This window comes from Melopsittacus undulatus, chromosome 15 (assembly GCF_012275295.1).
Source record: "Melopsittacus undulatus isolate bMelUnd1 chromosome 15, bMelUnd1.mat.Z, whole genome shotgun sequence".
Classification (NCBI taxonomy): domain Eukaryota; kingdom Metazoa; phylum Chordata; class Aves; order Psittaciformes; family Psittaculidae; genus Melopsittacus; species Melopsittacus undulatus.
In genome coordinates this window covers 3018897-3044586 of record NC_047541.1, presented here as the reverse complement: position 1 = coordinate 3044586, position 25690 = coordinate 3018897, and the positions used below count along the sequence as shown (strand labels likewise).

Genomic DNA, 25690 nt, shown 5'->3' with positions numbered 1-25690 from the left:
CAAACTGCTGTTCACAGCCAAGTTGTGGCTGAGCTCGCTACACAAATGCCACTGCAGTTTCAGTATAGCTGAATCTGCTGGGTACTGTGCTCATTTTTGCTCAGCATGGTGCTGGTGATAGTGAGGAAAGAGCTATGGAGAGGTTTATCACAGATGCACATACATCATGAGCTTTTGTGTCGTGTAACTATTGCTGCAGTCCTATGAAAGAACTGTAACTGTTTCCATGTGTTAGCAGCCTTCTGGTCTCTGAGGATGCTCCCGGTGTGAAGAGCGTGATATTTTGCTTCTCCATAGAGCCTCTTCTGGAATTGCCTATTCTCTTTGTGAATATAAGCTTTCTACCTGAATTACCAGAGAGCAGACATGGTCCACTTTAGGGACATGGTTTAGTGGTGGACTTTGCAGTGCTAGGCTATCAGGTAGACTTGATGATCTTAAAGGTCTTTTCCAACCTAAACAAGTCTGACATTCACCCTCAATAGGACAGGAGTGCTGTAGTGCTTCAAGCAACAGAGCAAGATGAGTTTTTTCACTGCTGTGTTGCTTACAGTCCTAGTGGAAAGAAGCCTCTTTTCTAACAGCAAAGGCAAAATAAGCCTATTACATCCCATATCAGGGTAAAAGGTTTTAAGCAGTTATCAGGATGCGATTCATCAATATCTGTATCTTAGTCTATTCTTGGGAGTGGGGCTTTGCACCTCAGGCAGTCTTTTATTGACCAGTTCAGACTAGCTATCTGAGCAGAGAAAGAGGAGAACAGAAACCAAGGCTAATGATTTCTGATTTCACAGAAAAAAAAATCCCCAGTTTTGCCAGATTATTTTTTTATCTCAAGTAATTTTGAAGGAATCAGCTATTAATGAAGGTGGAAATGCTTTAAAAAATCTTGTGGCACAAGCTTTTCCATTCTCTACAAAAGACTGCAGTGACCCATGATTCTTTGGTCTGCCTTAAAGACTGACAGATGACCTTGCCTGTGTTGGGGATGTGCTCCTGGAGTGTTTTGTCATTCCCTGGCATAGCAGGCAGTAATGATTTTTGTTAGTGTTGTTGAAGCTATTAGAATGCTTTGTCCATTCACATGCACCTTCGGAAATGAGTGGTATCAACTACCCCAAGTATGTCGAAGTGATAGGAAGCAAACTTCAGTCTAGAACATCCAGTGTTTGTAGCAGACATTTTCCTTTTTTGCCATTTGTAGCTTGGTGCCCCAGAGAGAAAATAACCTCAATATACTACCTAGAGGCTGCTAAGAACAGAAGAGGGGCAGGGGCTGCTTTAGCTCACTAGATATTTAAAAATGAAATGCACGTATTCTTTATTTTGTATTAATACACTGTAACTGCTTTACAGAGTCCAGCATATCAGTTGCATGTAAATACTACAGATGAACTTGCCAAACTGGAGCTCACAAAACTAGTGCATTTTTCCCAAAGCAGAGACTAAACCCTCTAACTCCTTAAAAAAATACATTAAAGAACGTACCACACACACACATATTGCACTTTTCTCCATATGAAATTTTTACCCCATATACATCACACCAAAGTCTCTTCAAAGGAGTCTGTAATACAAGATAATAAAGCTAATAATTACTTTAACAGTAGTGTACACAGTTCTCTAATGTTAGATGTAACAGATTTGAACAAAAAAGTCACTTCAAAGTAGTACAAAGTGGTGCCCAATGGATGCTCTGCTGTATTAGAAGCCTTTTGGTCTAATTGGCTTGAAGGAAATTACATGAAATGTTAAGTATGCTTTTGGTTGAGGGGAAGAGTCAGGCTAAACTGTATTAAAGAAATACCGTAGTTTGCCCCTTAGAGCACTGCAAAGCTCCAATGAGCTTAGACTAATTGGCACATCCTGATAAATGAATCACAGAACTCAATAATAGTATTATTTTTATATTTGAGTACTGAAATATTCAGGGTGTCATGGACTTGGATGGAGAAGGAAGAGGTTATAGTTATGGCAGTAATCCAGCTCCTGGAGCAGAACTGGGCCTGACTTCATAGGTGGTGTGTGTCCTTTTAGCAGTTCTCTCCATACAGCTCCTTGAGTGGCTGGTCTGATATTAGAATTCCAGAAAGTGTTTATGATGCTGTGGGTAGGGAAGGAGGAATGAAAGGACAGGACTCTTTGTTGCCTCTTTCTGTAGTAGTGAAATGCCTGGTCTGTTATGCTGCAGTTTCCCTTCCCTTTGTTAGTCACTTAAGGTGTCATAGGGATTTCTGTGGGATAGCTGTGTTAGAGAAGGTTCCTTTTGAAGGGAAACCACGTAACAAAAAACTTCTTTACCTTGGCTATTTAAAGTAAAGCTTTCTTGCCCTCTGTATCTTGCATTGCAGAAGTAGTGTATAACCCTGTTCTTTACATTCTCCTTTGCTGATGCCTTGAGAATCACTGTGATATCAGAGGTAGAAGCTGAGCACTTATGGATTGAGTCCAGCTGCACAACTGGACCGATACCAAAACAGGCTACATAGCAACAGGAATTGCCTCTCTAATTGTAGCATATATGAAGCAAGGTGCTTCTGTCAGTTCTTAAACCCTTCCTTCCTTAACACAGCCTACAATGCAGTGACTAAATCCTACTATTCCACTTTTAAATGCAGTCTTATTGCTGTAAATGCTGGCTGATTATCCACCTTGCTACGCTCTCATTTGTAGTATCAAACACCTTAGCTCACCAAACTCTCCAGCAAACAGTGATGTTTCCTACAGGATCAGCACAGTTTCTCTGCCATTCTTTGTGCTTTAATGAATCTGCAATTGTGCTTAATGTTTGCTTAGAAAAGGGCTGAACTGTCCAGCTGTGAGCCTTGTTTGTCTACAATCCTCTAATGTCCCACAATAATTAAAGGCTACAGACAAAACTCAGATTGGAGATCTAAACTTTCTGCAGATTCCTAATCAATGCTCCTCCTGTGACTTGCATTTCATGACTGAAAGTTCTGAAGACACAACTGCTTGTTGAGTATTGAAATGGTTGATACATCAACAGTTCGTGATGCTAAATATTGCTGCAATACTTTCAGTGTTATATATACATGAGCAATCAAAACACTAAGAAAGTTAAACACATTCCACATGGTGGAACGTGTGCTCTGAAGGGACTTTGGCTATAGCAAGGATATAAATGGGGCATTGTCTATTTTCTTCAGAAAAAAGCATATAGGCTGATAAAGAACTGAAAAAGGCACAGCACTATCACTTCACAGGGTTGGGTTGTTTTAAGCTCATTGTTTTTATCCTTAAGTTCTAAACCCCTAAATAATTGTCCAAATATACAAAGCTCAATAAACCACCAGTAACACATACTGCTAATTCAAAATACAGTTTGTTTGCTTGCTTTTAAAATGCAACCGAAGGACAGATGGATCCTTTCCAGTGATCAGAACTTCTCCAAGACAGAGCCTTCCACCAAGGCCTGCCTGCAAAACAGGTTGATTTCAAAAGCCACCCAGGTGGATATCTTTGTGTTTGTTTTATACTGTCATTGGCTGGAGCTCTTGATTTTGTCAGGGTACTTCTTCCCTTCTATCTCCCTGTTAAGCTAATCCTTTACACTTCAGTATCTGATCCCCACCCAGAGGTCTCTACAAACCACTGTGGTGCCCTGTGTCAGTTCCAGGTATCTCTTGACAAAGTCAACACGTCACTTAGCAGAGATCCAGAAGCTTCCCTTAGTGGGCAATTAAGAGTTCCTTGGCAGGCTTGGGAAATACTGTTTCCTTGCTAGCAGGAGGCAGTGGAGGCTGCCTGAGATGCCTGGTGATCTTGGAGACTTACCATTGAGGAGTTCCGGATCAGTAGCTTAACCAGCAGTTGGAAGCCGAAGTGCAACTCTCCTTTAATTCCACCTCACACTATTGTTTCAAGAGTATTACAGTTGCCATCAGCGCAGACCCAAATCTACCCTGAATTTCAATGAAAACTATTGCTTTTTATTGCCAAGAAGTACAATACAATGTGCACTCATTCTCATTTCTCCAAGTGAATGTCATAGAATCATAAGGGGCTCTAAAATTCACCTTTTTTTGCCTCCTCTTATGCAAACTAGTTTCTTTGTGGGATGAAACTGCACTATCTGTTCTCTAGCCCCTTCCATCAGCCAGAGGGGCCAGTGGCCAAACACTTCTTGCCAGCTCCTGCTTTTGTTTTCCAGTCAGGTGGGTTTTTAGTTCCCCTGTTAATTCAAGGGTTGGAAAATTACCATGAATTTTGGGGTAAAACCAACAAAAAAAAATCAAAAAATTCACATGCTTCTCCATTTGTCCTGTCTTCCATTCATGTTAGTCACCCTATGGGATTAATTCACCAGGACATAGCCACTGTGCTGAGGATCTACAGTCTCCATCATTTCACAATCAAAGAGTCCAGGCAATTCCGACAGGGCTAATGCATCATAGTTTGACTGGGACTCATGAGATGCAGAGCTGCTCTGGCTGTCAGGCAATGCTACACTGCTCTGTTGTGCTGGGTCCATGGAATACTGGCACTGGTCTGGGTAGTCTGGCTCAGAAGAGGTGACAACAGGCAATTCACAAGTCTGATATGAATAGGGTAAGGACTGTGGTGGCTGCTGCACCTGAACTGGTGACGACAACCTTGATGAGCTCGTGATTGGGGATGATGGCACTGGATCCAGCTGTACTTTCTGGTATTGACTGAGGAAGGAGTCATATTGCATTTGTTCCGAGGAAGGCTCCATCACAGGACTCAGAGGCTGCTGCAAGCTGAACTGGGTTGATTGCTGCTGCTGCTGCTCCTCCTGGCATGAAAGTGGCAGTTGACTTGACCTTGGGTATGAGCTCTCAGCTATTTGCATCTGGTTAAAATAGGCCTGCAGCTGGGACTGCTTCTGGAGAAAGAGTCGCTTCTGATGCAGCCTGAATCAAGGACATAAACAGCAATTATTTTTGCCTTTTGAAGCGTTAAGCCACTAGCATGAGTCCTGCAGGCTAGTCACTCAAGCAGGTTAGCAGGGAGTGAAGTACAGAAGTGGACAATTTACAGCAGGCCAGAACCTTTCAGCAGAGAGTGAGTTTTTAGACTTCTTTTTGATAAGTTTTTTAATCACCTACTGAACTGGCAATTAAAATCTAGGCTATAATCCATACAGGGTTTTCAGAGGAGTGTCTTTTGTAAGCTGATGTTATACAACAAGAAAAAGCTGGTTTCCTGGACTGTAAAATTATTGCATCATGGGTATGAGACAGGAAATACCTCAGTGACTGCAGGCAGAAATACCTGATCCATGTTCCAACTTATGATATATACTGCAATATGTAGGTTATAAACAGTGGGTGGTTTGGAGGATGAGGGTGCAATTAAGTATGACCATGTTAGTAGTAGGGTAGCTTCTCCCTGTGCTTCTATACACCCATTAGCACTAACTGAAGTAGGCAGGTATTTGCTGTTTACCTGCATCGTAGCAGTGTTAGCTCATGAAGAGCTTCTAGCACAGAAAGTTGTAAACATGTGGCAGGACTGTTGCCCCTCTTTTAAAAGGAGGGCTGTGTCCCTATACATCTTAAAGTGAAGCTTTCCTTTCTGAAAGGATTTATAATTGGACAAAGATTGTTCCAGTTCTTTTATTTCTCTTGAGGGTTAGAATAAAGAACATATCTGTATAGCTTGAAAGCCTCTTACCTGTGCTCTTGTAACTGCTGTTCCAGGCTCCGGGGCAATTCTTTGCAGTATAACTGGCAAGTATTCTGAGCTTTTGGTAGCAGAGCAGGTTTCTGCAAGAAAAGCAATGCTGTTTTAAATTGCATTTGATTTTAATGCATTAGTCCAGAAAGCAAGTGAAAGAATCCTTACGACAGTGTAACTGCCCAAGCTCCATTTTTCAGAAGCTGTCAGCAGAGTTGCTATCTAAAACCACAGCCCCTGCTGTTTATTGGCTTCTAGCTCTTAGACAAAGAATATCTTTGCATGATAGACAGTATGATAAAGATCTAATGATGGATTTCATCCCAAATGAAAGAGAAGCTGGGGAAAAAAATTCTTTTAAAACTAAAGCTATATGAAAATTAGTCAAAAAAGAAAAGGGGGGAATGGGGGGACAGGCAGTAAGAGCCCCCAGGGGTTCAGAACTGGCTCCTCAGATGCTGATGCATAATCTTTATCAGGTGCAACACTGATAACAGGTATTCATTAGTAATTAACTTCAAATTGCTTTAGGAACACTATACATTTAAGAGACTGAGTAAGAAAACAGCAGTAATATACTTTTTGCATAATGAGGGTTAGTGTCTGGCAGACATTCAGTGTCACTAGAAATTCAGCTGTTCTCTAATGTAGCCTTTGATGGATTTTCTTGAGTAGCAAAATCTAAAAGGCTAGTTTGCTGTCTAGTAACAGCAGAGGGTTTCATTCAGTGGAGGGGAGGTATGGTACCTGGAGCCTGTGTTGTAAGTACTGTGTTTCTAAGCTCTGTCGTCTGGGTAATAATGGGGGCTGTGCACCATTAGGGAAAGCAGATGCAGTTTCCTGCTGCTGTTGAGATCCTTCCTCCTGCAGAGAGAAGAGGAACAAGTTTCATCCCCAGAAAAAGCTTTTCTCCCTCAATCCTGTAAGGATTTCCTCTGGCAGAGGTTTCACAGTTGCTATAAGGACTGGTCTTCGGTGTCACTCCCCACTTTGACTGCATGGTGAGGGAGCCTAAGTTACAAAGCTCTGAACTATCTCTGCTGCAAGATGGCAGAGTTACACCTGTAACTAAAATGATATATATAATGAATTTTTTCACTTGCCCTCTGAAATAGTAAATGTACATGGTTAGAAAACTGTCTGAACTGAAAGAGTTTTTGTGCAGCTGTCATTTCACACCTTCAGCATGGAAGGTGAAAAGTTTTCAATAACGGTTGAGAGGATATGCATGGAGTAGGCATCCATACAATAAAATGTTGGATTTAGAAAGCTCACAAGGCCATTGCACTGTGACACCATAAAGATGGTAAAGGCTAGCCTGCAAATGCTCATTCTCTATTCTGCAGAAGACAGAAAGGAAAAGAGAGAACTTTATCTGTATATTAGCTCTTGGCAGAGCTCTAGAACACCTTATCCTCTCCTTATCTCTCCCAAAGCATTAGCGTTTGAAAGATGGAGCTTGATTTCTGTACCTGTGAAGGACTATTAATGAGGTCCTGCAACTGGGTGGCAGTTGATGTGAGAGAAGATTCTTCTTCTGATCCCATCTGTTCATACAGCAACTGGACTTTGTTTAGTTCCAGGATTCCTTTGGTTCGTGCCAGATTCTGGAGGTGTTGTCTAAATGCTACAATTCCTGCAGAAGAGTTGAGCAAAACCCTTGTCAGAAAATCAGTTAATTCGGACCTGGTTAGCCCAACATATGTGACATAAGCTGAATAACAACCAAGTGACAAGGTGGCTTGGTGCTTCTTGTGTATGGAGTACATGTACTACCATGCCTAGATGTAATGTGTCATGACAATAGTTATAATTACCTTGTGTGAGGGATGTGTCTGAAGCTCTGCGTCCCTCTCGGAAACTGACAGGAGAGCGGTTATGGGTCTCTCGCTTTTGAGAGGCAAGTGCCTGCATGGCTGGATTGGCAGGTCTCAGACCCAAGAAAGGTCTTGTCATTCCGGGTGCCTGTTGGTTAGTTAGTACCATTTCTTTCAAGGAAGGGGTGTCTTCCAGGAATTTAGTATCTCTCTGAACAGATCCCATGTCATACTCTGACTCAATACTGCCCAGGGATGAGTTTTCATCCAAGGAGTAGACTTTCCCTGGGACAAAAAACAAAAGCCAGAATAAAAGGAAAGTGCAGCAATAGTTTAGCAAAGCAGAGGAAGTGCTACAGGCTCTAGTTATTCCTGCCAACAGTGACTGTCTTAGAGGAAACACAACAGATAATCAAGGTTCATAAAGCAATTGTCATTTAACATTTGCAGTACCAGGATGGGGATTTGCTACTGGTTTTTACATTACTGCAGCAGGAAGACACTATGCAGATAATGTTCACTCTTAAAACCTACTGGTTTTCATCCTGGGCTTATTAGACTGAGTGCTGGGAGCAGGAAATGAGGTCTTAGATGTCCATGCTAACTTCTGTACCTGTGCCTGGCATCATCACCAGCTGGTTGGTGACTTCTGCCAGAGTGTGACGTCGCTTCCCACAGCGAGCTGCTTGTAGGGCTGCAAATGACTGTGTAGGGTCATCTTCTGACTCGCCTTCTGTCTCTATTCCTTCATCAATAGAAGTTTCCATCATGCTGGTAGGCAATGATTGGCATCCTTTCCTAATCGTCACGGGAGGTACAGGATCCAGTAGGCAGCCATTTACCTAAATGGTACAGGGAAAAGATGTACAGTTTTCAATGACACACGCAGAACATTAACTCTAAGTGCTAGAAATCTCTGCCCATCATGTAGACTGAAGGCAGCCTGGGTATTTAAAATGTGTAAACCTCCCTATAATATACTGAGCTAAGTAAGACTTGTTAAGAATTGAATGTGACAGACAATTCCCTCCAGGTAGGCTCACTGCTGACATCTTAGTACTCAACTCCCTAAGATCTAAGTACTTTCATTTCCACAGTATTATGTTTTCTTTGTGGTGTTTGCATGGTTTGGTTTGTTTGGGGCTTTTCTGAAGCATTATTAAAAACCTTTGCCAGCTTAGTCACAAATGTAATATTTATGGAGTGCACAATATTGCCGTTTCCCCTCACTATACCTAATGTGCTCCTTTATCGTGCTTAGATAAGCACCAAGAAAAAATAGTAGTGTATTTAATTCTGCAGTATTCTTGCAGAGCTGCAAAGATTTGTTCCAGAATAATACAATAAATGCACCCTTTCCAGCACAAGTCCATTTGGTTCATGGTGCTCCTCTGCAAACAAAAGTTGCCTGGAGAGGCTGTGGAATCCCCCTCCTTGCATTCAGTCAAGTTTATCCAACACTGAGCAACCTCATTTAGCTTTGAAGTTAGATGTGCTTTTAGGTTTTGGGGGGGGGGGGCTCTCTGCAGTTTACCATGGCATATGGAGCAGAGCTTGGAAGCCTTTGTTCTGTAGTACTTAAGACACTGAATATTCCCGAGTCATTTTGACACCTTACAGTAGTAACCATTTGTTGATCTGCTCTGACCAAACTGCATCTATAGAAGTAAAAGGGGATGCAAAATAAAGTCTCAAATGTTAATTTCCAAATGTCTTTGAACAGCTTTTTGCTTTGTAGCTCCAAGAGACCACACAAGGAGTTACTTAAAACAGTGATGAGAACCAGGGCTATGCTCCTAGTGTTGGTAACTAACCAGTGAGTGAGCAATAAAAGCTTCAAAGTGGCAAGCATGAAATCAAGCCCCTAGCTGGCACCAAGCAAAACACAGTATGCTGAAATTAAAAGTTATAATGTCATGTCATATGAGAGAGAACACCAAAAGTTTGATGAGAATAGTAATATATTTCACAAACATAGTTATTTTAAGCTATTTCCCCTATCTCACAAAAGATCTAACTACTAACTCCCATGTATTACACTTAGTCTTTGCTACCCTGCAGAGTGTTCAGAGTTGAATAGCAAAATGGATCAGACTACAGCTCCCTTCAGAGACTTAAGCTGTAACCTACATTGTAGGGCTGTGGAGCCGTCATATCCTATTAGAGTTCAGTTAAGTCTGTTAACTGTGGAGGTGTGAAAAGCCTACACAAAGTCTTCCAGTCTGATTACAGGAAACAAAACCCATTAGATGGAGCTGCTATTTTACATGGTCTCCAGTGAAGGTTTTACAGGCACTTCTAGTTACAGAAATGGCCTAGCTGAGAACTCCTATGGCCTATTTGAGATTCTGCAGTTTTAATAGTTTTTGACAGTCAGAAGGTCCTGCTATTTACTATTCAGCATAAGAATTAATAAAAACGTACACTTTTGGCTGGCTTAGTATGGAATTGGCAGAGAGATGGAATTTTAAGTGCATGGTATTTTAATTGCTTTAGTTAGCAATGGAAGCTTCCAGTTAAGGTTCCATTATGCCTTCTTGTTCTCATCTGTCTGAACTTTTGGATAATTTAGCATCGATAACCAGCAGTGAACCATCAGAAGCTGTATATGAGGAATCTTCAGGACTCTTAAAAATACATGAGAAGCAGCAGAACCCAATCACTAGGTTGATTTTCCTTTTGCAAATGCCAGTGTGGTAACATTGCGATGTAAGCAAAGAGTACAAGAGGCAGACTGATGATCAGAAAAAGTCACAGCTGTTGAAAGTTATATGCAAAAGAATCTGGAATACTTAGAACTCTGACAACTAAGAGTATTTTAATTCAGGCAAACCAGCACAGTGTGTTCTGTCCAGCTAGTACAAGAGATGTGTTTAATACAGTCAAGTATGTAGATACTAAAGGTCTTTGTTTTTGACTTGCTGCCTATCCTGAGAGTTTACCCAGGAAGTAACCAGCAAGAGTTCTGTGGACAGCCAATGCTTCAAAGTGCCTTGGAGCAGATTGAGAACATTGTGTCTTTGAGGAAAAGGCTACTGAAAACAGAGAGAAGCAGCAGGGTTCTCCAGCTTAGCTGCCCACAAGCATCAAGATACTTGAGGTATACTAAGGTCAATTAAGTGCCATTAGCTTGGATTAGCAAATGCTCTGGCCCTGACTCTGCAGTGCTTTGTTCTAGGACGATGAACTCTGAACCCTGTCAGAAGGAACTGATTTTCCATTAGTTATTGAAGAGCTACAGCTACTACTACTCTTACCTTTGCTTTTACTGGGCAGTAATTTAAAGGGCAACAATACTTTTTAGTCTTAATGATTTCTGACCAAACAGGAGGGTGATTTGAGGCTGTACCTTTGGTGTCTCAACTCTTTCTTCCTCCATAAATGCTGTGTCTCCCTGGCAGCCGGATGGAGGGAATGAAAAGGCTTCTGCTCCTGAAGCAGAGGGAAGGCCTGGAGACTGCAGCAACCTTGCATTTTGTGAATGCAAGTTAACAGAGGGTACCACAGCTTGTGCCTGGAAACGATTTTAGGAAATCCAAAACCAGAACGATTTTAGGTAGAAAATAACATAACAAGGTCACGAATTAAAAATATACAATAAATAGACCATTTCCAAAGAAGTATAAGACTTATTTCCATATTCTTGATGAATTACCTTCTTAGTCTTTAGACTTTAAAAAAGGCATCACCCCCTGCAAAACACACACACACCAAGCCCCAAACATCATTAATCTAGCTACTTATTCAAGCTGAGCACTTATGAGCAGTAAAGATGGTGTCAGGGACCCTCTGGTGCCCTCCAACTTCTGAAATACTAGAAATGCTTCTTATACTCAGTACAAAATCCATTCATATTACCCAGTTTCAGTGACTTTTCTAACATGCCTGTAGGAAAAAGTATGAGAAAGAATGGAGCAAGCTGGATCTGAAAGGAAATACTTTAAAAGAGGGAGCATGGTCGAAGGGAGAGCTGTGCCTCAGGGAGGGCAAGCACTGCACAGTGAGGAAAACAGTGGCTTTCACTGGTTTTAATCTTCATTTCCTGAAGTGCAGCATGCATACAACTTGCCTGTCCAAAAGGAAACAAGTAGCCTTATACAGGAGCCTGTGGTGCCACCATGTGTGAAAGCAAATTATCTTATTAGGATAACTGCAAGATTGCTTGCAGACCTAAGGAAAATGTGGTAATAGGGCTATAAAATACAGGAATCTAGTGCAATAAGAAACTACCTTCTAGGAGGTTGTTTTCTTCCTCCTTGTTCATCTGTCTCCACCTGCTTTTAATAAACGTTATGATTAATAATCTGCTTTTTAATACTGTCTATCATGAGAACTACTATCTAAGAAAATAGCTGGTTTTTATCTTTGTCAGCCATTTTATTCTTGGACCTGTGTTTTTACAGCTGAAGCAATTTGGCTTTCATTTCATCAGAACCCAAACCCAAATAGTGTCTTGCTGTCTCAAGTGAAAAGGAGCAGCATGGTTGTGATTTCTCCTGGCAATGATCTGGGCACTTGTTCTATACAGCAGCAATAGAGTACCTAGGAGGCTGTGAACTTGAAAGAGTATTTACTTGAGACCACAATAAATCTGAGTCATCTTAGGCCAAGTCTTTCATGTTTCCAGCTATGTATTAATAGAAATCAAAAGCTGTATTTTTCTGTGTTTCTTAATGAAACAAAAGAACATGTGAAAAAAAATAATCTGAGAATTATTGGAGTAAGACATGATAAACTGTGTATGACCTTTCTTTTGGAAGGGGAAAAGTAGACTGAATAGCTCTGGAGCCTGTGCTCAATCAGGCAGTGTAATCAGAGAGGATACTAAATAGACAGTCTTCTGCAATACAAGGGCTGGTACCAGATGGAAGGAGCATCCAGAATTGCTCTTGATAAAATAAATGTAACATCCTTAAGTCTTAAAATAAATGAGTCCTCGCATTGGCTCTATGCACACGGAGGTTTTGCAGCCATGCTGCAAAGTCTCCCATGAAACTGGACTATTGCTGGGTCACAGGAGGAAATAGTGGTGCCACCCCTTAAGAGGAAGGGACATCATTTAGGATTAAATCTGAGTCTTGAGCCACTGAGACTCTCATGACAATGCTATTTTTATCAGGTAGTTAAGATATTACAATGAATTGGCACCTTAACCTGATAGGTTGTTCTTAATATTTTCTTTTGGATGCCTTTTATTATTCTTTGCCACCCTTCATTTCATGGGAGTCAGTGTATCTAGAGAACAGCAGGGGAGAAAGTAACTGTATTTTCAACAGGTCCCTTTAGAGCTACTATGTTTATAACACGAAGTAGAGCCTGCATGCTTTTAGCCCCCATGCTAGCATAGCTCTCTGTAAATTCAACAGCTTGTTTGTCAATCACACTGAAGATACTCCAAGTGTTGTACAGTCTCCAGAAATGGTATTTCTCTAACATTTTAACCCATGACTTCCCAGCAACAGGCTTACAATTCTCAGAAATGGAAGTGTTCCAATTAGAAGCACAAGTAATGAACCTGGGAATTAAGGTTAAACCAAGTGGATACCAGAAAAGCTAAACCCATGGTCTGATTCTGGACTTAAAAATGCAGCCAAGTTCCCTTTCTCATTTAAAAGCTCACCAGTTCCCTCAGACCTCCTTTCTGCTCCCTGCCGCACCCCAGGGTGGGGAGGAGACAGCAGCAGCTGTAGGATGCCTGCCAAACAACTGGTGATGATTTGTCATCAAACAGCTCTGACAGGAGGCAGATCCAAAAGAGTCTTTACAGAATGATACTTGCTAGTCTGCATGCTCTAGAAACCAGAAACCAGCCACGGATTCCAAGTGAATCCATGTAGAAACACTGTTTTGAAAAAGAAGGATGTCTTGCACAGCCTTAAGCCCATCTCTGCTAGTAGTGAGACCTTACCTTGGCTACTGTCTGCTCAGCAATTGTGCTTGGCCGACGCTGACGAGCATCAACTCTCTGTTCCACAGGGAAGCTACTCCGATGGGATTTGAGTCTTTCCACTAACAAGTAATAAATAGCAGCAAAGTGGTTATAACTCTTGTTCTGAAGAGACTGAAAAAGAGAAGTACAAAAGTGTGAGTACAGCCAAATATGTATTATCTGTTATGTTCTACAAGACCAGGGAGAAGACAGAATTGCCAGGGTGTGTGTGATGAAGAGAGGCTATTTAAGAGGCAGTGGGGTGAGCAAATGCTCTCAATGGCACTCAAACCAGAGTGCCATGTCAGACAAAGAAAAGCATCAAGCTTCATTTAGTGCAAGCCAGCATAAGGTAACACAGGTGAAGTTGTCTGTGGGCCCATTGCACAATGTTTGCATAACACAGACACCTCCTCTCTGTTAGGGATTACTTTTTAGGAAGCTTTCTGGAGGATGTCTCTCCTCTCTCCGATCAGCCTGCTGGCACAGACAGCAGTAGGGTGGAAGGGCAGCAGCACAGCATGTTTGAAGTGTTTGCCCTTACTAGGGTCTGACCAAGTAAAATATAGCTCCAGTTTTGGTGTTTTGTGTTTTCCTCCCCCTCTTACCACCAACTGTTGAAATAAAGAATGTTGTAAGCAACTTAGGTAATAAATTCTAGTGATAAAAGCAAAGCAGGAAACCTTCCACCTAGGGACAAGTATCTGTTTGAGTCTACTTTACCTCAACAGTTTTCTGTTGGTCTATTCCAAGGCTGTGCATTAGCCGTAAGACCTGTTCATTATACTCCCCAATGGAAGGCTCATTCTCCTCTCCTGGTGGATAAAGAATAGGTCTTTGTGCAGGAACTTCTATAAGCATCCACTTATGCTCCTTAATCTGAGCAATAGTTAACCGTTTGGATGGGTCTAGGACCAACATTCTTCTAATCAGATGTTCACACTCTGTTAGGAAAAAAAGAAGATTACCAAAATGCTACCATAACAGCACGGCAAGAGGAAACTGCCTTACCTGACTTCTCTGCTAAACACATCTCCTTAAACAGTCTCTCAAAACAAGGTTAAAAGTCACATTAAGAAGGACAAAACCCCAACTTCTTTAAATGCCCAATATGGATACTGGTGCCATTCCTCCTACAGAGCTCCCATATGATGGTAACAGTAATATCTTATGCCTCTTTGAAGCTGCTTGTGCTGTTCTAAGTACAGAGCTAACCAATAAAGCTTCAAATAATCTCTGTGAAGTGTGGTGGGGACTACTTAGCATCCTTCTCCAGCAGTTTGACCTCACTTGTCCAGGCTTATAAAACAAGGGATTGGCAAAACTAGAGTTAGTATCTGAATTTATTTAATTCTACCCTAGTGGTTACAAAAGCAAAGGTAAAAATAATGTTCCTGTGGCTGTGAATAAGAGCTGGTGGATCTGGAGGCTTATCTGATTTCATTTTAGGACCAAATAGTACAAACAGTAGCTTTAGGTGCCAAAATAATTCTAAGCACACCAAAGCATTGCTGCTTTCTGCTACCACATACTGGGCAGCACTAAAACCATGCATTTTTCTTCATATCTCAGTTGGTTTTTGGAAGATGAGGGCACAACAGATGAACATGTAGTCTGTATGCGATAGGAGGTCAATGTAAGCTCCTTTAAGGGAGCTTATCAATCTGCCATGCATTTCTAGCTGACAATGATATGGCTACAGTACAGTAGTTACAAGTCAGTCCGTTCAGGTAGTTATAACAAATAGTTTAGAGAGATCTCTGGCTCTTTATTCCCGTTTCTCTCTCTGTTTTCACACCCTTCCCTACTCCCTGCATCACCATGTGATCAGCAAAGGGAACAGCAAATAGACTGTGAAACAGCTGATCTACACTGCAGTCAGAGCAATGACTGCAACTCACACAAAGATACATGGATCTAGCTTGCATACCCATGTCAGTGAAGCCACAGAAACACAATACAGTTCAGCACTGCCCACAAATGTGCCTAGGATGCTGAAGGGTTGCCATGATTCCATAATGGCACTGCTAAAAGCAACCAAATGCACTATAGCTACACAGCAGTGGCTGTTTTCCAAGGTAGTGTGCAGGAGTACATGCCACCAGAAAGAAAATAGGGAAGACCATAATGTTTTATACTACAAACCCCTTAACAACAGGGCTGAAAAACGTATTTTTAATTCACTTTGAAGAAAAGCACAGAAGTAGCATATCAAAAGAGGATCTGATTCAGGGAGATTGTTCTGAAGTAATTTGGTTTAGAGACCCTTTAATATAGGGAAGCTGAGGACACAATCAAGCCCTGTGAAAAATGCCCCCACTTATTCTTATTGGAACAGGCATGAGGGAAAGTGAAACTCAACAGATGGGGCAACTAAGTGAGGGAGGGATATCTGTCACATATAGTGCCAGACACATGACAGGGAGATCCTGGCATATGAACTGGTTGTGCACTTTTTGCTTTTGTTTAGTAGACACTATCAAAGAACCAGGAAACACCCAACACACAACTGAGGTTTTACAGCGATACTGCTCTCAGCATATTGTCTTTCCACATTAAAATGTCTATAGCATTGCAGGACAAAAGCTAATTGCTACACACAAATCTGCCTTTCCCCCACATCCCTGTATTTCTGTTCACAGTAGGATGAGGTTTCCTCCAGCTTCCATTTAAACTCTCTCTCTGCCCATGGGTACAGCCACACTGCAATCTCCAGACCTTGTGCAGGGACATATGTGTAGATTTGCCTACCAGCAGGCTGACTGCAAAGGCATACAGCTCACCTAGGCTTGTGTTTCTTTCGAACAGGAACAGTCTGCCATACCATAATCCAGCATGCAGATGCACCACCTTCTGCTGTACCGTAACAGAGATTAGTCTAGAATTTACTCAAGATTTCCCACACCAAGAGCGTTGTTACCTTCTGACATAAAGTAAGGGATCCTGAACCTTCCTTCAAGGACTCGTTGCCTCAGTATGGGAAGTGTTGGTCCATCAAAAGGTAACGCTCCACAGACCAAAACATAGAGAACTACACCCATGCTCTGTAAGAAAGAGAATGTGACTTTCATTTCTCAGACTACAAGTTAAGTTTCTGATGTTGGATTCTTGATCTTGGCAAGAGCTCTCCTCCGACTGCCTAACTTTTGAAAGTATGCAAGTTAATTGGCACTGCAAGTGGAAATAGTCTTAAAGTATATGCCAGCAAAATACAGCACCACACTGGATGAAATAACCACACCAGACCCTCATGCCAATCAGGTGGCATAAGATAGCCACAGCACTGGATTTCTCAAGGGGAAAAAAGCAAGTGGTCACTTAAAACTCTGTAATACACAGAAGCTAAACACATGTATGCTTCCCATGGGTGGGCAGATGCAGTTAACAGTTCAGAATCTTTTATACTTAAAGAACATCTACCAGAATTCAGAGATTCACTTCGGATTCAAACAGTGCCTGTGCTACTTGAAACAGCAAGTGTAGCTGAGGTCTGCTGTACACTTACTAAGAGTTCAGAAATCGTATGTACCTAAAAGCACAGTTCTTATTTATACTGTTAATACAATTAGATTAATTTAAATCTGATTAGCAGCTGAAAGGTGACTTTCCACGTTTGTGTAACAGGCTCTGGTCAAAATGTCAGCGCCTGTGTTGTGATGCTGTGTGCAATATTATCACTGCAAACCTGATGCCAGAGCAGGGACTGCCAAATTGAACTGTCTCTGGTTGCTTTAGGATATGAATCTATCATTGCAAGTACCAGAATACTAAAACCCAACAACCTCCCCCCCAGCTCCAACCGAACAAAAAAAAACAGTCCCAAACAAAACCAGATCAGGAATGAAAGTCAGGCTTTGAGAATGCACAAAGGTGCACAGGACTTCTTCAGCTCATTTAAGTCCCTTTCCATGTCATAAGAATGTGGGTTGTGCTTTCTATCCCATCTTCTATTAGAGCAGTATGCGTGAAGACACACTGATTCAAAACCATGCAGTTACCACAGTAGAAATGTTTGTGACACAAATATGGTTGTTTCCAGCTCAAAGAGCAAAGCAGTTCTTCTGTCTCCTGTGTTTCAGTGGCTCAGAATCCTTTTAACCTCATGAAGAACTTACAAGCTTACAAATTCAATCCCCACTTAGCACAGAAGATTCTAAACGCACTGAAAAAAGTGAAGTTCATGCATTCAGTCAGGAGACCTTTTGGAGGAGTTACAGCTTTTCATCTAGTGGCCTAACATATACCTACAGTGTACATTTAATAGACACCCGGAAAGGTAACTTCATTTCCATTCTATGTTAAGAGGCATTTTATGACACCCAAGGAATAAAGCTGAAGCAGAACAGCTTGTCTGCAGCTTAAGAAATATAAAGAATGATGACTTTGTTCCAGTTTCCTACAAGTTTATGTGAATCCAGTTAGAAAAAGAATAATGATACCCAGATATCCAGCTGGGGTCCCTCGTATTGCTGTCCTTCAAAGACTTCTGGGGCTGCGTATGGTGGACTTCCACACCATGTTGTCAGAGGCTCACCACTCTTATAGAAATTTCCAAACCCAAAATCTGTTGGGAAATTAAAGGGAAAGTCATTCCACACTCCTGCTACATGACAAGGAATAATGACATGCACTAGACCTTAGAGCCAACTTGCATTCATGAAAGGCTCTATCGCAACTCCTTTTACCCATCCTCCCCCTGAACACATTTATTGGGATGCTGAATGTCCCATACTGCTGTTTTCATGACAGCTATACAATTAATAGAACACTCTGCAGAACTTCACAACCTGGAGGAGTTTTGAGGAATCCAAGTTTGCTAAATCCAAGTTTATAAACGGCCATCACTAAAATGCAACAAACTGACAATTACACATACATATGAGATATCTGAGATTCAGCACTGAATCAGAGGTTTCCTGAGTTTTCGTTAGGTGCTCTCTAGCCTTGAACACACAACAAATCCTGACAACAAAAGCATCAACCTTGGAGATGGGAGAAAGGAACTCTGCCAAAAGCAACACGTATGAGAAAACAAAGCCCTTTGCTAGGAAGGAAACTCTGCTACTGGAATTGTCTCAGCCCTTTCAATATGCAACTGAAATTTACCATCCCACAACTAAGCAGTTCTTCTAAATGTTTCTTTTTATGGCTTAATGCGGGACCAGACATGGGTCCCATAGGACTTCAATGTTAGTCACCATTTGCAATAATCCAATAGTGAAAAGCAAAATGACAGCCACTATTACATAGAGACATAAAGTCAGATAGTCTTTTTCTTTGACTTCCCCTGTTGCTGCTCTCCCAGGTTGCCCTTTCCACCCCCCACAGAACAATACAGCAAACAACATTATTGTTGAGGAGGCTGGCTTAATGACTGAACTGGAACCAGCTATTTTCAACATGCAGAGAGTTTCAGGTGGCTATTACACTCCCTGGTGCCCATATCCTCCAGTTCCTCCTACATCCTGTCATCATTCTAGCTCCCTTTGCTTGGTTCATACATCATTTTCTTCAGCATTCTTTACTCTTCCTGCAGGCATCCACTGCAGATAGCCATTCCGAAAAAACTCTTTCCATGAGCATCCTCAATATGTATAGACAAGGCTCTTATTCACCAGGCTTTGAATAAAAGCCTTTGGAGCAGTATTTGGATACACCTGTTCATACCATGAATCAAAATAATTGCTCTGTTGAAGTCTGGTGTTTTCTCGTGGAATTCAATGAAACCAGCATTTCTCTCTGTTGCTCCCAGCATTACCACCTTGTACTGCTTAGACCTCTATTCCACTTGCAGTGAAGGCCACCTTGTATATTCCCTGTGACAACAACTGCTGGTAATACTAAAGCAATAAAGGAGAAGTTGTCAAGGAGAGAGTTGCTTCTTCTTAAGGTACTCATGGTTTTACCCTTGTAGCTAACCAGGCTCCTGCAGAGTAGTACTGCAGGCTGGTGTGACTCAAATCACGTGGAAGTCAACAGTGTTGATAAACAGTGATCAGGCTGTTGATTTAGTACTATCAAGCACTGAATACCTCAGAGGCACGTTAATACAGTGCGACACTGATACCTGGTGCACGTGGCACCCTCAGAAAGTTAAATGTCCAACATATCCCAAGGTCTCTGTATCAGCTCAAAGTCAGAAAATCAGATACCTCATCTCAGAGCAATGAGCTTCTGAGTTCATTCATAAAGAGGAACCCTATTTGCACATGCGTAAGAAGGCTCTAAAGGCAGAAATACTATCTGAAGGTCAGAAACATGACAACCATAACAGTGTCATGCTCTGCAAGCACACAGAATACCCAACAGTTGCATGAACAGTGACACAATGGCATCCTGGCATGTCACCATACTCTGGAGGTGCAAACAACCAAGGTGAGCTCAGATTTGAAGTCAACATAGAAAACACATTCATGCCATCCTTTCATTTCCATCCTCCTCCAGCTGTAGTAACAGAGGGGGGAAATAACAACATCTTCTACCAAACCCCCTCCCCACCAATCACCATATGTCACCTGCCTTTTCCCTATCACAGCTAGACTCTTGTTGTGAGGGGGTTTCTTATTCTCTTTGAGAAGGCTTTTCTTTACACATAATTGGCTTGGCAACCCTGACAATACTTCAGGAGACATGAAGCAATTGCTTCTCTTAGAAGCATTTTGCCATCTGTGCAGGTGTCATTAAATCTCATCTCTTCTTTCACTTAGCTTAAATTTGTCAGATTTTCAGCATCCTCTTAGTACTGCAGATAAATATCAACATCTCTAACAGCAGCTCCTACTCAGGTGCCACCCTCATAAATCTTCATATCAGATTCACAAGTCCATGTACATATATTTGGAACCACAGCTATGGAAAGCATGACCTGCTTGGAAATTCACAGGATGTCAATTCCTAAGAAAATGAAATCCAGACTAAAGTTAGTGCTTTGGTGAGCATGAACACATGGAAACCACTTCAAAAAGAAATGTGAACAAATCTGAACAGCAAAAACAGAAGAGTCTTGAGGTATGACTGATGAATGTAAGAGAAAGTTCAGGTTTATGCCACAATTAGGATTTGGGTTTTTGTTTTTTAGTATTATCTTTACAGGCTTAATTTCACAACGTGTAGTAGTTTTATTTACGGTTACCCAAAGTAGCTCAAGAGCAAGGACATCTTGGAACTGAATGGCATCATCCCTGCAAGGCTGTTCCCTATCTGAGCAATAGAATAACAGAACTTACACTGTTGACTGGAACAGCAATTGGCTTGCATCTGATGGTCTTGTGACACCAAAGATGATCGGGTTTTATTAGGCAAATCCATGAATGAAAGGCCTATACACTGATAGTAGAAGCAGCAGCCAAGGATGCACTCTGCATAAGCACTAATACAACAGTATCAGCTGCTGGGGTTTGGGGGGGAGGGACAAGCACAAGGGGAACAGACAGCAGAAAATGGCCAGCCTGGTATACTCTTCCTGTCACTGCTAGGTGGATCAGTACGGAATTCCTCATGAGTCTGTGTGCTTTGTCTAGGAGGATGTATCTTATAAACTTGGAAAACAATTCCTTTATTCTGTCTTTAACCTGCAATTCTGCAACATTAATTTCTTCCCTTTTATATGGGTAAGGAACACCAGGATCTTTCAGTTATGACCTTCTGCTGAAAAAATAGCATTCATTAATGATATAAAGCACAGGAAGAGCCAGATACCTCCTAATTCATACTGGACTTTGTCATGTAACATAGGACTTAAAACCAGTGTTGCACATTTCAACAATCTGCTCTTATCTTTAGAAAACAAATTATATTCTATTGTTGGACAAAATTACTTATGCTGGGAGATCAGCATTATTTGTTCGGGTATATAAATTACTACATTTACCTTCTATTGTTTCTATTACGTTTTCTACAATTTAAACTTCAAAGCACATTAAAATCACTTAAAAAGATTCAAGAATTCGTTAACACCCCTGAAAACCATTTCAAAGGAAAAATTCAGGATTTAGATAGGATACAGGATGCTTGCTCCATTGGGCTTCCTCAATCTTTAATTATCGCACTGTCAGTTTAGTTGTCCCACTTCTTGGAGTGTTAGAATGGCCAGGATTCAATTAAGCACAAAACAATCACCAGTCTCCCATTCTCTCCCCCCTTTCACCTTGTTTCTACTTTGCAATTGGTGATCTACCGTAATCACTCCAGATCACAGGTAATTGTTTTCAACCTAAGAACACTGTTAAGATTTCTCATTCCAGAGAAACAGATTTTAAGACCATTACTGATGCTTAAGGGATAAATGTGCCAGCCCTCAAAAAACCATCCTCCAGCCACAGAATTCTGAAAGGCCTGAAATTGGACTCATTACCAGAAGACTGAGATTATATAATGCAGTGATCATCTTAACATTTGCCTGAATCTGCACATTAAAAAGATACGACCATTTGCAGCATTGTGTTCAGTTGAATAAACTCTGTGTTTGTACAATCTGCAAATATTAGCTCTCAACATTTGTGGTATTTTCTTTCTCAATCTCATTACCCCCTTTAGAATAATCTTGATTTTAGAAGGTATAATTTTTTGAGCATACATCATTTAAATGGAATCTGCTTTCCCGTTAAAAATGGAAACAGACTAAGATTTCAAACCCGTTTGCAATCTGAGAAATGGAAGCTCCCTGCCAGAGCTACAACTTTTGCTGTACATCTAGCAATATGAGGTAGTCTCTAATATGTACCTCTAAAAATCCTTTAGAAGGGACATTAGCTTCAGAGCTGTAATTAATCCATTCTTCTAAAATTACCAGCAGAATTCAATCTGCCTGGCTTCATAGAGCCTTATGGATCTTTTGTTATAATAGGAATGTGAGTGAAGACCATTATTGGGAGAGAGGTACTGATAAAGGAAAGGTACGAGTCTGTTAGAAACAAACCTGACCCACTTCATGAACTGAATGCTGATCAGCCAGTTCTGACGTCAATGCATATTTTACTGTCCACCAGCAAGACAAACCAGCACTACAACCTACTTCAAAATAACAGTCTCTCCTACCTGATCTGGTTCAAACACAGTAGCTTTACCATCAAGATGGCATGATTTCTGCAGACATCTATAAAGTCATTTTAATCTGGCAGTTTTGTGGAGCTGGGAGCATAGAGAAACTCACTATTCCATCCTCAATTCAAAGCTGGATTTATTTGTTACAAGTGCACACAAGTTTCACTGTGCAGACAATGAGTGAGTTTTATTTGATGACAGCATAGAACAACAGTGACCGATAACTGAAATTCAGTCCATATGATCCCTTCTGAAAACCCAAAAGGATATAGGAACAATCCAGTTATCCTACAGGGAATAACTTTGAGAAGAACAAAGAAGGTTTACCTTGCTAGTGCTAAAAACAAATCTGATGTCAAACCTGATGGAGACTGCCTGGCATGGCATTCCTTACCTGCAACCTTCTCAATGGACACTTAATTTGATTAATACCTTCTTTTATATTATACATGTTAAAATTTAAGTTTGAGGCTTTTGCTCCAAACTACCCAGTATCTTCTAGAAAGTAACAGTCTATCAAAGCTCTCACCTCAAGATCTTTATGCATCCTCTCTTTCTTGTCCTTTTACTAAGACTGAAAAGAAAGATCCTTTAAATTCTATCTATTCCTTATAAAACAGTATTAACACAAAACTATGATATTTCAGTCCAGCCTCCTTTTGTTTAAGCATAAAAGGTGGTAGTCTCATCAGCTGACAGCTTTAGGAAGACTTCTTTTTAATTTTATTCTGTATTTGACTAAAAAATGGTTTTAAACAGTAAAAGCTTCAAGAAAAACCTTAGGAGCACCAGAATGAATCAAGAGGTCCACGGGAAGTTAGCAAGAGCCTGGAATGGCCAGGAGTATCTATGTGAACTTTATAGATGCTTGGAGTGATCAGCAAGGGACAGCCCCATGCATACTGCTGGGGCCCAATGCAAACATTGACACTCCAGAGCTTTTTATCAAAATAATTCAGTTACTGTGTTGTTTTTCAATTGCTTCATTAATTCTAATTAGAGTGTAATTCTAGCACTCAGAGTTGTGATCCTGGCTCCCCTTTGTTCTTCCACAGATTGATAAATGAACCATGAGGAATTTGAACCACTGGAAGAGACTGTTCTCAGGGACTTACAGCGCACCAGGTAACTCCAAAATCACAGATAAACTGTTCTGTGGAATTCATAATCTGTCTCCTTTACATGAAACATGAAACAAACGACCAAGCACAAATCACTACAGAAGTTTCTAGCAGTCACAACTGTCCTCCAGCTACTTTATCACCAAAGTTGGGCACAGGAATTGTATCAGCCTGAGATAGCTTGACAAACATACATGAAAGAATCAGACTGTATAAATCACTGCCAGTTAATGTGATCATTTACATACAGACCACCTGTAATTAACTTCCTGTAATACAGAGGTAGAGCACAAAAAAACCTAAGAGAAGGAAAGAGTAGCTGATGGAATCTAGTAACTAACAGTTATCAATGCTTTTTGTCCCTGAAGAACCTGTGCATTGAAATTCCCTGCAATGGAACAGTCCATGTCTCTAACCTTTCTTTAGTTAATGAGTCTCCTGAGATGCCTTTGAAGTAGTGTTTCTGTGAGCTTGTGTCATGCTTGCACTGCCGTGTTCAGGGAGGCAGGGAACCTGCATCCCTGCAGTGCTAAGGACATCCATGAAAGGAATACTTCTGAATACGGCCCTGCTCCAGTGCAGTTGAGACCTGAAGAGTTCTGAAATCTAGCTAGGCTGAATGTGACAAGCTATGGTGCAGAACAGTGATGTGGAGGAAGAGAAATTAGAACAGATAGAATATGGTGGTGAAACTGGTGTGAAGAGTGACAACTCAGAAGGGGGGGAAAGAACACATAGATGAAAAGTAGCACAGAAGTTCCCTTATCTTTAGTTCAGTTACTCATAGTAAGGGTATCCATGTGACTTGTAGCCCTTAGACATGGTATTTACTGAAGCCATTGTCCTGGTAAATACTGCTGTACATCAGTCATAAATCGCAGGTGCTATGACTGTCACTAGCTGCTATAAATAAATGCAAGTTTATCAGAAATGAGAAAAGTAAAAATACACTATAAATGGTAGTGCTGATGAAGTGGCTATATTAATACTTAACAAAGTACCTAAATGCCTTATTAGTTCTCAGAATTCTGAGACATCACCACCACTTCCCACTACAGCAGTTGCAAACCTCTTTTCATCTATGATAGCTTTTAGTATTTTTACAGTTCAACATTAATACAAAAGCCTACAGCAGAGTATAGAGAAAATTAAAAGCTAACCATAAACAGTTTAATATCAAATGAAATGAAAAAGAGGCTACTGCAAAGGCTCTTCTATTAATTTATATAAAGCATTAAATAACAATTTTTACAGCTTTTATGAAGCTGCTGTAAAATTCCCACTCTTGAGATGCTAAACAGCCATGAAATACAGAGAACGTGCCAAAGAGCAGATTAATAGGCTTCCCTCTCTAGCTTTAGAGACTCTGTTTTCCACGCTCTTCCTTCTCCCCCCAAAATCCCTACCTTACATTCAGATTTGATAACAAACAGTAGCCTAACACTATGAAAATCATGGTTCTGGTAATCACAAAGCTGTATTTTCCTTCTCTTCAGTTTTGATTTATGCATTACTTAACCTTTCTGTAAACTATTAAACTACGTGAGAAAGATGCTAGAGGTAGAAATGTGGTGGTAAAGGAATGGAGATGAGTGTGTTAAATATACATACAAGACCAAAGGTCAATACAAAAGCAACTGACATACACAATACTTTTCATCTGAAAGGTGAGTGCTTATTGTAAAAGACTTTGTAGATTTCACATTCTGGTAAGATGATTTGTAAGGATTTATAAGGTTTTTCCTGAGGGTGAAGTTAATCCCCAGAATTAATTGCTTAGTCTTCCCAATGTTTGCTGTAGTATTGCGGAGAAAGGGGTGAATCTCTGTGACAGAGATGTTAAACAGGTGTTAACTTTTCCTTTAAAATCATTAAGGACACTGTTCACATAATCCATAGACAAAAAGAGTGAATCTTTTGGAGAGCTGCTGGCACATTTAATGCTTTTCTGCAACTTTAAACTCACAGAAAAAGCAGTAGAGATTGAGATGCATTTTCAGTTCATCCTTTTCAGAGATACCAGAGAGGAAGTTCAAGGGTAAAATAATCCAGCAGTGATCTTCAATTCAGAAATCATAGAACAATTTGGGTTGGGACTTCTGACCCTGACTGGCTTTATA

At 40.9% G+C, this 25690-nt stretch overlaps 1 protein-coding gene across 1 annotated transcript in view; it reads right to left on the bottom strand.

Annotated features, from left to right (window-relative positions):
- Positions 1-1296: 1296 nt before the first annotated feature.
- Positions 1297-25690, bottom strand: part of SIK2 (salt inducible kinase 2) — a 39779-nt gene continuing 15385 nt past the window's right edge. The window contains exons 5-15 of the mRNA XM_034069602.1: positions 17847-17971; positions 16328-16451; positions 14131-14351; positions 13387-13539; positions 10828-10992; positions 8092-8320; positions 7479-7763; positions 7134-7297; positions 6409-6525; positions 5659-5750; positions 1297-4895 (exon numbers count right to left, since the gene is read on the bottom strand). Of these exons, the coding sequence (XP_033925493.1) occupies positions 4316-4895; positions 5659-5750; positions 6409-6525; positions 7134-7297; positions 7479-7763; positions 8092-8320; positions 10828-10992; positions 13387-13539; positions 14131-14351; positions 16328-16451; positions 17847-17971 (2255 nt within the window). The 3' untranslated portion in view covers positions 1297-4315. The remainder of the gene's footprint in view (positions 4896-5658; positions 5751-6408; positions 6526-7133; positions 7298-7478; positions 7764-8091; positions 8321-10827; positions 10993-13386; positions 13540-14130; positions 14352-16327; positions 16452-17846; positions 17972-25690) is intronic.